This window comes from Dermacentor variabilis, unplaced genomic scaffold (genome assembly GCF_050947875.1).
Source record: "Dermacentor variabilis isolate Ectoservices unplaced genomic scaffold, ASM5094787v1 scaffold_12, whole genome shotgun sequence".
NCBI classification, from domain to species: domain Eukaryota; kingdom Metazoa; phylum Arthropoda; class Arachnida; order Ixodida; family Ixodidae; genus Dermacentor; species Dermacentor variabilis.
This window is the reverse complement of record NW_027460280.1, coordinates 383,499-396,671: the sequence shown is the minus strand read 5'-3', so window position 1 is coordinate 396,671 and position 13,173 is coordinate 383,499. Positions and strand designations below refer to the sequence as shown.

Genomic DNA, 13,173 nt, shown 5'->3' with positions numbered 1-13,173 from the left:
GTGCACTCTTTCTTACAACGCAGCTGCATGTAGTCCACAAATTTAAGAAGCTTCAGGCTAAGTAGCACAACACAAAGCATACCAATTGCTTTTTCTTTTTTAGATATTCGGTTGTAATAAATAAATTTTCTGAGTGAAAGAATTCTCGTTTCTTGCTGTTTCTGGCTTTCTGGTGTCCAAGATTGGTTTTCTTGATTTGATGTGTGTAGTGTGCGAGACAGTGCTGTGGTAAGAGAAAAAAACAAGAGGATGACAAAGAGTGCGCATGCCGAGGCAAATCCCGTGCTAGGTGAAAGACAATGAGATCGAAGAGCATCAGGCACGAGAACGTACAGCACAAGAAGATAACATAAAAAGAAAGGAATCCAATCAAAAGGTCTCATGGGGGCCAACTGCCTGTGAACACGAAACTTCGAAGGTTACCAATCAGGCAAAGAAAAATCGGCCAGAGCGGTAAGAAAGTGAAGAGTACTAGCGGAAGAGGGGGAAAGTTCCAGGACGCAAGGCAAGGGCGAAGGCCGGCCACTGGACCAGAAGCTGAAGACGGGCCGTAGGGTTCTGGACCCGAGCCTTCGGGACTTTATTCGACCGGGGCCCCCTGCCAACCTGTTCCCACGTGTTGCAGCTCTACCCGATTATGGACTGCTGCCCAAGGCCGGCGAACTCCGATGACCGCAGGCAGAGCATGAGCAGTCGGGCTATGGGCCTGAGTTTGCACCCAGCTGCCTGGCCAGAACGCCACCTCCATGTGCACGTCCCTGCGTCTCATCCCCAAGCCGGAGCTGCAACGCACTGGTTCGCCGGTCAACCACACAGACCTTTTGGCGAGACCAACGCCGCTTCTTCTTTCGTAGCCTCGCCTCCACTCCTTCACATCAACTGTTGCATGCAATTACACTCAAGGTCTGCCATAACTCGCATGGTGTAGATACTGTTCTAGCTTTGAGTGTAGTGGTTTATTGCTGTAAATTTCCATTGAGTGTTTACTTTATATTTCTTTTTTCACACGAGTTGCGTTAAAAGTATCGTGTACATTTTCCAAGAAACGGCTTTGTGCTTAATTGGGTTCTCGGAGGCTTTGCCTCAGGGAACCATCTGAAACAATAAAGAAAGAACCTGCATCACACTTGCCCCAGTAAACCAAGATTGCATTGCAGGGTTGCAGCAAGTGTGAGCAACTGTTTGTAAGCCGATCTGAATTCATCTATCAAGATTAAACTGTGTTGCACAATGTTTGTTTGACAGCATACGATTATGAAAAAAGGAGCAGTGTAGTGTGTAACTGATACAGCAACCAGCATAAGTGCGGTCCTATATGCAGGCAATGGCCACCTTAAGGGGGGCAACATCGCCGTGCAAAGCAAGTTCACCTGCTGTGCAAGCACAAGTGCACAACTAGAAGCAGTATGTAAAAGAAAGGGCCCATTTCAATAATTCCATGGCGTGGTAGGGTAGGTATTCTCGGTTGTTCACTGCTGCAGATATTTCATTTTATTTTCTTAACCCTTTGAGGGTCAATGACATAAATATACGACGTCGTGAACAAGTCCGAAAATGGTCGATGCCGTATATTTACCACACCGTCTGTACATTTAGAATGCATGCCAATTTCCTAACTTTTTCTTTTCTGTCATGTGCTGCCACTATGTGGGAATACAGGGAATTTTTTTCGCACACCTCCCTCTCTCGGTTTTCGTTGCATGGTTTGTTTTAGCGCTAGTTTGCTCCCACGCGTCTATATAGTACCACCCACGCATTAGCGCGCGCGTGCGCGAGTGCGGTTCTGGTTTTGTTTTCGCGGGCGGTTTCGGCTTCTTGCACTTGCAAACTGATGGCTATCTCATTCCTAATCATTCAAAGGGCGACCGCATCTTTCTCGCTCGTTCAGTGCTCACAGGGTTGCACATAGTAAGGATGCTACCGTGCTTGCGTTTCCGTAGCTTTTTTTTTTATTTTGACACTCGCGAAAACTAATTGCCTCTGGTTGGCGATAAGATGAAGATTAGCGGAAGTTTGTCACACATTGTGCTTTTTTGACGGGCACACAACCACGCAGTTTTCTTGAGTGCGTGCACCTACGCAGTTCGATTACGCTATGGATGTCCATATTAGATATTAGTGTAAGAGCAGGAACATTTGAGTCTTGCGAAATACTCTCATGTGCGCATTTTCAAGGCCCTGAACTATGTGTATAAAAATGCATCAAATTATTAATTCCTATAAGTTTATTTCCTTTTTTATTCTTGTTATTCATGAATGAAGAGTACATATATACCAATGCAAAATATTTTTTTCTCACTTTAGGGTCACCCTAGAAATATTGCGGTACATTTTTTTCAAAATAAGTCTCTAAGAAGAATTGAAATCTGCAATAAAAAAAATCGACCCTGGGCGGTCGCATATGGCGAAAAAAATCTACCCTCAAAGGGTTAAAGACCCCGTAGTAGGTGTATTACGTAAGGGGTGGGTATATAACATATTGTCACGTGGTGGTGACATTCAAGAACACAGTAGCAATACTGTGAAAGACAAAACTAACTTTTATTGGGCGAACCTGTGCCCACAAAAACAGGCTACACTTATAGCACAACGATAGCGGCTAACACGGTCGGCAATCGTCGAAAATCTGATCAGCGGGTCAAGCGCGTCGGCTTTTATACAGCAGTCGTCGAATGTTCCAGACTAATCGTTCGGACCCGCGTGCTTTCCACAAAGTTCTACACCATTCGCGTCACGCGATGAAATCAGATAACACAAGGTTCGGCGACAACCGACAGCTGGGTAGAAGCATCGATAACTTTCCAGAAACTTCGGATACATGCAGGAGCGTCCCGCGCTGTGCGATTACATTTGTTAGGCGGCGAAACGTGGTCGCCCGATAAAGATAAGTACACCCGTGAGCAAAAGTATACGGACCACGGGAGCGCGTGCCAAATTGCATCGACGCGCCGTCTACCGACGCGGCGCCTGCTGTCGAGAGGGCGGCTAGAGCAGCGGTGCACCTGCGCGTCCCATCATATTGCTGGCCTGACATGTAGCTTTGCCCACGGCCGCTCAATGGAACAGTGTGTTTCCATTGAGCGGCCGTGCTTTGCCTGACGTCGCTGTGGTGCTCGTAGACTAAACGTCCACTTGGCGTCGTTTGCGCTGCTCCGTCGCATCTGGGCCATAGTTTAGCGCAGTGGCTGCGGCGGGCACGCGCGTCTGCTGCGCTTCGCTTTCATTCTTTCTTCGGGGGAATTATCGCACGCCGCACTGCCTTCTCTGACGCCTTTAGATGACTCGCACAAAGTGGCCTTCTGCGGCTTTGTGTTATCTCGAACTGTTCCAATGCTTGCTGCCGCAGGTAGAAGCAAGGTTTTGCAATCGGTGTCCGCCGTCGCGTTAAGAATTAGAACTGAGCTGCAGGGGCTACTATGCTCCGCAAGCAGCAGGATGCTAAAAGGAGAAATTAGCGGCACCGTACTGCCTTTATTTCTTCAAACCCTTCAATAAGGCTTGAATAAGAAATGCACGCGATGGTGCCACTACAGACAGCAGCGACGACGCTGACACATGCGCGAGAATATAAAATCAGGTGCAGCTGTGCGGTGCACGCTGCCGTGAAGTTCCAATTACGGTTGCCTCCTTGCGAATCGGGCTGGGGTGACCGACCTGAATCACTGGTCGGGGTGACCATCGACAGACTGCGGTCTTGAGGGCACTTAGGACGAGCCAACGTGTTGCTGTTATTTTCGTAGATTATAATTTTCACAACTGTAGGCATGATTTCACTACGCTGTCAATTTTCCATAGGCGGCGATGACGCCTCGAAGGTGCCGTGGTTCCCGCTCGAAACACGATGCCATGAGGAGATCCCGACCAGTGATTCAGGTCGGTCACCCCGACCCGATTCGCAAGGAGGCAACCGTAATTGGAACTTCACGGCAGCGTGCACCGCACAGCTGCACCTGATTTTATATTCTCGCGAATGTGTCAGCGTTGCCGCTGCTGTCTGTAGTGGCACCCTCGCGTGCATTTCTTGTTCAAGCCTTATTGAAGGGTTTGAAGAAATAAAGGCAGTACGATGCCGCTAATTTCTCCTTTTAGCATCATGCTGCTTGGGGAGCATGGTAGCCCCTGCAGCTAAGTTCTAATTCTTAACGCGACGGCGGACACCGATTGCAAAACCTTGCTTCTACCTGCGGCAGCAAGCATTGGAACAGTTCGAGATAACACAAAGCCGCAGAAGGCCACTTTGTGCGAGTCATCTAAAGGCGTCAGAGAAGGCAGTGCAGCGTGCGATAATTCCCCCGAAGAAAGAATGAAAGCGAAGCGCAGCAGACGCGCGTGCCCGCCGCAGCCGCTGCGTGAAACAATGGCCCAGATGCGACGGAGCAGCGAAAACGACGCCCAGTGGACGTTTAGTCTACGAGCACCGCAGCGACGTCAGGCAAAGCTACATGTCAGGCCGGCAGATATGATGGGACGCGCATGCGCACCGCTGCTCTAGCGGCCCTCTCGACAGCAGGCGCTGCGTTGGTAGACGGCGCGTCGATGCAGTTTGGCATAGAGTTACTGTATATGCTACCGGAGGTAGCAGAGTTGCGCGTAGGTCCGCCATCTTGCCAGAGAAGCAACCAAGTCTATGCGGCGAAGCCGCACCGTTTTTGCAGGCGACATGCCTAGCGTATCGTCGATCGACCGTGGGCGCTTTTGCATCGCTTGTGCATCGCTATTCCGCCAAATCGCAAACAAAGCGCATCGAAACAGCTGACTTGATTAGATTGTGAAGAAAAAGGCGCTGCCCTTTTTTAGCGCGTGGCGTAAGATGCAGCGCGTATATTAATTTATTATTTTTTTTTAGTTGCATTCACCTGTGCACTTTCTCCGCCCTAATAACGTATGGGCACTCGCGTATCTAGAATAGACTGTGTATTCTATATACGCCGATCAGATGCAGCATTCGTGAACCGCGACGGTAACGATTAGATCGCACCGAATAAACTTAAGGAATATGGTGATGTTATTTTATAGATTCCGGAAATCCTACAAAATTTTCGTGCGAAAAAGCTACTTCACAAGGTAGTATAAGGTTCGAAATAAGATAGCGTATTAAAAACTGGACAAACTTTAGTAATTGAGGTAAACAATCAGACACTTTAATAACTTTCCTTCGCTTGAATACTGCTTGGCACTCAGGTTTTGTTTCAACAGAGATAAATACGCTACTAAGAGCAGAACCGTGCTCGTTAACATGTAAACAGTAACAAAAGGCACCGAGCCGCAACTATTTATTTATTTATTTATTTATACACATACCTCACAGGCTCCAACTGGAGTATTGCGTGAGGGGGGTAAGAGAAACAACATGTCGAAAACAGGAGCAAAAAACACAGCTAACAACAAATCAAACAATTTAAAAAAAGTTGAATCGAAATACGCCGAACAACATCAAGCAAACGAAGAACAAAAACACTCTGGACGATCAGAAACGCGCATGGCTCATCAAATTCCTGCAACAGCCTCTTGCAACTACTCTTTGCAACTACCTCTTTTTTTGGCAATAAAATCACAATGCGAATTTCAGAGAAAAAAACAAACACTAGTATATGCGCGTGCAAATATTTTGATATAGTGAGCTTTATCAAGTGGTGCTCTTTTACAAAAGGAACTGTACTAAATATAATGAGGCTCATACTTGCTTATGTGCCATAGCTCTCAACATGTAGCCAGTCTAAAATATTGCTGGTGAATCAATGACCAACCATTGCTATTTCGACTCTGGTACCCCATTAAATCTTGTGTAGGAACATATCCATCTACCAGCAAGCAATGGATATCAGCTACACCTGCAAGTGTGATTTCATTATGTGCCTTTTCACTGCAGGGATTCCAAAAGTAGCCTTCTGTGGGAGTGTAGCGAAAGTTTTTCTCACAGGATTGACATAGCTACATTATAGGGAATAATTCAAAACACAGTTAGGCCCTTACCGTATGTTAAATGACGACATTCATTCCTCTTGCATCCTGGTTCACATAAGCTGTAGTAGATTAAATATCTTTGCTTAGTAGTAACCTCTTTCATATTCAGAAACAACCCAAGCAGTGCATAATCATGAAAATGTGAGCTGGCTTTTTTACGGCACTTCTGTGAAAGCAGTGTGGTGCATCACACGCAGAAAACTGGTAATTCCAGCTAAATCTTCTGTATAACTCTACGTGCTTCCATTATTTAAAAAAATCCAGACTTGCAGTAGCTTTTAACATTCCAGCTGTGAATTTTTTTAGCACAGCCCAAAAAGCACGTAGCTGTTAGTCAAGCAATTTCATCTCATACACACGTGACGCAATAGGCAGTTGGCTGAAAATTTGTTTGTTCAGGTGTCTTTACCTGAGCACCCTTCACTAGCTTTACAAAAGAAGAAAAACAATTACTGCGGTAAGGTGTCACGAGGCAGGCCGACGAAACAAACGTGAGATGCGCTGCGCACGTTGCGTTGTTGCTACGCAGCTAGCACGCACGTGGACAGCGAACGGCAAGATCGGCCGGATTGAATTTGAATTTGACAGGCGATAACTTGTGTCAATCCAGTTCGCTGCAGCGGCGGCGTCGGGAAATACAAAAATTGGCCCGAACATCTGCTTCTCCGCAATGCACGGTTGCTTGGCTACCACGTGATGACGCTCTGCCAATAGAGGCGCTAGCGGCGTGATAAAACAGACGCGCAACTCTGCTACCTGCGGTAGCACATACAGTAACTCTAGTTTGGCACTAGTTTGGCATGCGCTCCCGTGTTCCGTATACTTTTGCTCACGGGTGTACACGTGTCAATACCCCCCTCTTAAAAAGCATCGACCCGATGCTGCATACAAACGAAAGAAGAACACCCGTAGCAAAGAAAACAACAAAATAAGGAAGTTCGTCAGCGTCCGTAAAAGGCATAGAGTTTCATATTAGTACACCTAGAGGGAAATCTGGCGCTGCGATCGTTCAACCATCATGGGAATGATGGGAAGTGCAGGCTTCGGATTGGCGTTCTGTTGACTGGCGAACCAGTCTACAAGTATTTTTTTTTTCAGTTTTGGTTTTGCTTCAAGCTCAATTGCTATAACCTGCAGTGGGACAGTGCAACGCAAAGCTCTCTGCCTTTGTTATGTTGCTCGAAGTGGCAATAGCGCGCTGGGCCAGCGACTGAGACGATGTTTGTGTCGCGGTGTGGTGTCGAAGTCCTGACGAGAAAGCGATGGCATCGTAAACATTGAAAGAACATGTTTTGAGCGTTTGGACTTTGGTTTGTTAAGTGTGTTAGGTTGACGCTGTAGCGTTACGTGCTTTATGAAACTTCAGAATAGGGAAAAGAAGGCACTACTGATACAAGACATATACAGTTGTACTTCTAGTGGCTTGACAATCAAATTTTATTGACGGCTTCATCATGCATTGCTGGTTTATGTGCTCATTGAAATGCGTGTTTTAGGTCTCTGAGAACACAAACTTACATGTGGTAGGACAGGTTGCTGCTTCCTGGCTGTAGTCTAGGCTCGCAAAATGGGTAATTTCAAAGCCACGCCATAACGCTTCGGAAGTGGTACCTCAATATAAAGCATGATGAAGCATACTCGTATGAGGCCACTAGCGTCCTAGCTAGCACTGCAGCAGATGTGCTTAAAAGTATTTGAAGACGTTCAGCAATCGTGACAGCTGACGCAGCCTTTCGAAAGAGCAAGAGAGTTCGCAAGTGCCTGTCGTCTGCGAGAAATGTCTCGCGTTTACAGCGAGCAGGTGTCGTAGCAGACGACACTTGCAGCATTCCGCTCAAGGGCGCAAAACTTTCTCACAATACAACATTTTTACTTCCAATAATACTTGACGAGTATTTTTATATAAGTAAATGCATGGTTGTTATATCTGTTGCAAAAATAAATAAATAATTATTCTCTGGCGTTGAATAGGGAACATAATCGCACAAGAATGCATACCCTGGTGTGTCCTGGTGATAAACCATAGTAAACCATGCTTCCATCTCACAGTCATACAAAGTTTATGTAGCGTGTTGTACATTACGTGACATACTGCAGAAATAAAATTAGTTTTTATGCGATAATATTTGAGTATAGCTTCGTTTAATGCGCCGCAAGCAAACGCCACTAGTCTAAAGATCGAAGTCAATCCGAAGCCTGTACTTCCCATCATTCCCATGTAGGTTGAGGCAACGCTCATGAGAACCCCCGTAGACACTAGCGCCACATTTCCCTCTAGGGTATTATTAGAAACTCTATGGTAAAAGGGTTTCAGACGCACCACGTAGACCACTTCAGATCGTGCGCGGCGCCACTGTGAATTCGAAATTCCGTCTGGCACGATCTCATAGTCCAGTGCGCCAATACGTCGAATAACCTTGTAGGGTCCAAAATAGCGGCGCAATAGTTTCTCACTCAGTCCTCGTCGGCGTATCGGTGTCCAAACCCAAACACGGTCGCCGGGCTGGTACGTTGACGAAGAGTCGTCGGAGGTTGTAGTGTCGGCTGTCGGTCCTCTGTTGGTTCTTGATCCGTAGGCGGGCGAGCTGTCGGGCTTCTTCGGCGCGCAGGAGATGGGTAGCGACGTCAAGATTTTCCCCGTCAGTGACGTGCAGCAGCATGGCGTCGAGCGTCGTCGTCGGGTTCCTGCCGTAAACCAGCTTAAATGGCGTGATCTGTCTTGTCTCTTGCACCGCCGTGTTCTAAGCGAATGTTACGTACGGCAGGACCGCATCCCACGTCTTGTGCTCGACGTCGACGTACTAAATTGCTAGCATGTCGGCGAGGGTCTTGTTCAGGCGCTCCGTGAGACCATTCGTCTGCGGATGGTATGCAGTTGTACTCCTGTGACTTGTCTGGCTGTATTGCAGAATGGCTTGCGTGAGCTCTGCTGTAAAAGCCGTTCCTCTGTCGGTGATGAGGACTTCTGGAGCACCATGTCGCAGCAGGATGTTCTCTACGAAAAATTTCGCCACTTCGGCTGCGCTGCCTTTCGGTAGAGCTTTAATTTCAGTGAAGTGGGTGAGATAGTCCGTCGCCACGGCGATCCACTTATTTCCAGAAGTTGATGTCGGAAACGGTCCTAACAAGTCCATCCCGATCTGCTGAAAACGTCGGAAAGGAGGCTTGATCGGCTGTAGTAATCCCACTGGCCTTGTCGGTGGTGTCTTGCGTCGCTGACACTCTCGGCATGTCTTGACGTAATGGGCGACATCGGCGGTTAGGTGCGGCCAGTAATACCTTTCTTGTATCCTCAATAGCGTCCGGGAGAAACTGAGGTGCCCTGCGGTCGGATCGTCATGTAGGGCGTGCAGTACTTCTGGACGCAGCGCCGACGGAACAACAAGAAGGTAGTTGGCGTGGACTGGTGAGAAGTTCTTCTTCACGAGTAGGTTGTTTTGTAGCGTGAACGAAGACAACCCGCGCTTAAATGCCCTGGGGACAACGTCGGTGTTCCCTTCCAAACACTCGACGAGGCCTTTTAGCTCCGGGTCTGGTCGTTGCTGTTTAGTGAAGTTTTCCGCGCTTATTATCCCAAGGAAGGCATTGTCGTCCTCGTCGTCTTGCAGCGGGGGATCGATGGGGGCACGTGATAAGCAGTCGGCGTCGGAGTGTTTTCTTCCGGACTTGTATATTACCGTGACGTCATATTCTTGCAGTCCGAGGCTCCACCGCGCCAGCCGTCCTGAAGGGTCCTTTAAGTTAGCTAACCAACACAACGCGTGATGGTCGCTGACGACTTTGAATGGCCTGCCATAGAGGTAAGGACGGAATTTAGCTGTAGCCCAAATGATGGCGAGGCATTTCTTTTCAGTCGTAGAATAATTGCTTTCCGCTTTTGACAGCGACCGGCTAGCATACGATATCACCCGTTCAAGTCCTTCTTTCCTCTGGACTAGGACGGCACCGAGGCCTAGGCTACTGGCGTCAGTGTGGATTTCGGTATCGGCGTCCTCGTCGAAGTGTGCAAGTACCGGTGGTGACTGCATGCATCGTTTGAGTTCTTAAAATGCCTTGGCCTGCGGTGTTTCCCACTTGAACTCGACATCACATTTGGTTAGTTGTGTTAGCGGCTCCGCGATGCGTGAAAAGTCCTTGACAAAGCGCCTATAGCAGGCACACATGCCAAGGAATCTGCGCACTGCCTTCTTGTCGGTTGGCTGCGGGAAGTTTGCCATGGCAGCTGTCTTCTGTGGGTCGGGGCGTACTCCTGATCTACTGATGACATGGCCTAGGAAAAAAAGCTCATCGTAAGCGAAGCGGCACTTTTCCGGCTTCAGAGTGAGCCCTGATGACTTGATCGCCTCTAACACTGTCACAAGCCGCCTAAGGTGATTGTCAAAATTTCCGGCGAAGACAACGACGTCAACCAAGTAAACAAGACATGTCTGCCACTTCAATCCTGCTAACACCGTGTCCATGACGCGCTGAAACGTTGCAGGCGCCGAGCACAGTCCGAATGACATGACCTTGAACTCGTAGAGGCCGTCTGGCGTGATGAAGGCGGTCTTTTCGCGATCTCTTTCGTCGACTTCTATTTGCCAATAGCCAGACTTGAGGTCCATCGACGAGAAGTATTTAGCATTGCAGAGCCGATCCAAAGCACCCCAGCTCTGCATCTGGACAACTCCACTGCCTCCGACCGTGTTAACCAACTCCATCTCATGCACCTTCCCCCATGCTACACTGCAGCACCTACCAGCCAGTGAGAGCGACGCAGCTGCAGCAGCAATCTCCTTCCCTTCCCTACGCTGCCAGTCCTCTCCTTCAGTCGACTTGCCGTCCAGCTCCTCTAGCGACAGCTCTGACAAGTCAGGCATGGGAGGCTGTGCACGCGGATAGGGAAGATGCACTGCTACCACCATCCCGTGGCACAATTCGTGATGGTGTCTCGCCTCCAGCTCCTCGTCCTGTCCTTCCAGTCATGCGCGTATCGGAGCTTGCCACTGTAATGTCACTCTCAACCTTTCTGCTACAAGTCTATTTTCACACTGTTTTTAATGACAAGAGCATTGTTGAAAACACTCAAGAAATACAACATTTGGGCAGTGTGGCAGGCTGCAAATATTGATAACAAAGAAGGCGCCAAATAAAACAACAGATGAAGGAAGGAGACATGAGACACATAGCCGCCTATGTGTCTCGTGTCTCCTTCCTTCGTCTGTTGTTTTATTTGGCGCCTTCTTTGTAATCATGCATAACCAACTCGCCCACCAGCACGTGCTCAGTGCAAATATTGCACTATGTCGTCATCAAAGTTGCATGCAGTTGTGTGTAGCTGTACTTAATTTTTTTCCTAAATCATGTCACGGTTAAGAAAATGTAAAGTATTGTGGGAGGCGACGCGAAGAGGTAGCAGTCGTAGTCACAGTTTATTTAGGCCGGTCAGCCATAGTGCAGCGGGATACCTGGAGAGGCCGACAACGCAGCCACTCAGCTCGGGCACGCTAGCGTGTTCTATTCTCGTGCTACCTGCACGTCAGCTTATCTTCTTCACCTGCTTTGAAGGTGGTAGTCGTGCAGCTACAGGAGCAAAGAAGAAGATCGGTTCTCGTGCAGATAGCGCAAGAATAGAACACGCTAGCACAGTCGACCCATGGCTGCTCCAGAGATCCCGCTGCACCCTGGCTGGCGGGCCTAAACACTGTAGCTACAGCGGCTACCTCTTTGCGCCGCCTCCCACAAACTGGTGACACCGGACGACCAAGCCCGGCCATGCTAGCGTCAACCCACAAATTGGCAATGCCGGACGATCGAGCCCAGCCATGTCAGCATCAACGCACAAATTGATGACATCGGACGACCGAGCCTAGCCATGCCATCGTCAGCACGCCTGACTCTACCAAGGTGAGTCACGTGGCGTCACGCAGTCCGGCAGACGTCCCACAGTTGATAGGTGTCCGCGAATTCTACATCAACATGCAGGTCATCTGGTTCATCCAGCTGGACAGCAATTTCCTTCTTAACAAGGTTCCAGGCTCCGGCTGTCATCCCCCGGCCATGACTTCTACGTGGACTTGTGGGCAGCCGACCTTGCTCACTATGTCACTTTGAGTGCTCAGTCTCCTACAGCTGGCGCTGCTTGGCAGCACTGGGCATGGCAGCAGCTTCAGCGGCAACATGCTAAGGAATCCCTTCTGTTTCGTACTGCAGGTTGTGGCAGTTCTGCTGCAAACCGAGCCATCATCATGCGGTTGTTTTCCCGCTGCACCACGCAGCAATGAAATCCTGGGGGCGTATTCGATGTCATCGACACGTGCCGGTGACATTTGCCTCATGGAAGATTCGTCGCCACCAACTATCATCACCGCATCTATGCAAACTGCATTTACGTCGGACCACATGACCCACTTCCCTGCTATAAAAGGCCAGACCACACCGAGCTTCACCGGTGGGCATGGCAGCAGCCTCAGCGGCAACATGCTAAGGAATCCCTTCTGTTTCGTACTGCAGGTTAGTCAGTACTTACCTACTAAATGCTATCGAAGCGATGATCGCTTCTTAGTGCTGCTGCCTTGCCCACTATCTTTTTTAAATGTTTTCAGTTATGTCATTTCTATGCCAAGTGACTTGCTGGTATGTGGCGATATAGAGGCAAATCCGGGTCCTAAAGAAAAAGAAATGCTTTCCGAATTACTGATTGGCCAGGCAAAGTTGACCACATTTGTGGAAGCCTTGCAGAGTTCTCAAAACAATATTGAGAAAAACATTTCAGCACTGACCAAACACATAGAAGGTTTTGAAAAACAGCTGGCTGGTTTGAACGCACTGAACAAACGCGTGAAAACAATGGAGGACACTGTTGCGAAGGTTGATAAACAGTTATCTGCTCGCATTTCTAAAGTCGATGACTTAGAAAATAGGAGCCGCAGAAACAATTTGGTTATATACGGGCTAACTGACGATGATGAAGAGACAGCAGCTGGGCTTGAAAGTAAGGTAGTGACTGAGGTCTTTCAGGCCAAATTAGGATTAACTGTCTCTGGCATTGAGAGGTGTCATAGAATCGGTCGCAAATTTAAAGATAAGAAACGCCCCGTAATACTCAAATTTTTAGACTACCGAGAAAAGGCATCAGCATTGAAATCCGCGCACAAACTAAAGGGTTCCGAAATATCAATCTCTGAAAACTTTTTCACCAGAACGCGAGAAATACGAAAGCACCTGTGG

General features: G+C 48.4%; 1 protein-coding gene across 2 annotated transcripts in view; it reads right to left on the bottom strand.

Moving 5' to 3' along the window:
- The window catches only part of LOC142566014 (mitogen-activated protein kinase kinase kinase 13-like), a 673,242-nt gene that overhangs the window by 565,670 nt on the left and 94,399 nt on the right, over positions 1-13,173 (bottom strand). Inside the window, exons 1-2 of one of the 2 annotated variants that reach the window (XM_075676705.1) lie at positions 12,473-12,566; positions 5,974-6,023 (exon numbers count right to left, since the gene is read on the bottom strand). The exons of the other annotated variant lie outside the window; for it this stretch is intronic. Of the exons in view, the coding sequence (XP_075532820.1) occupies positions 5,974-5,993 (20 nt within the window). The 5' untranslated portion in view covers positions 5,994-6,023; positions 12,473-12,566. Of the gene's footprint in view, positions 1-5,973; positions 6,024-12,472; positions 12,567-13,173 lie in introns of those variants that run through there. 2 annotated transcript variants of the gene reach the window in all.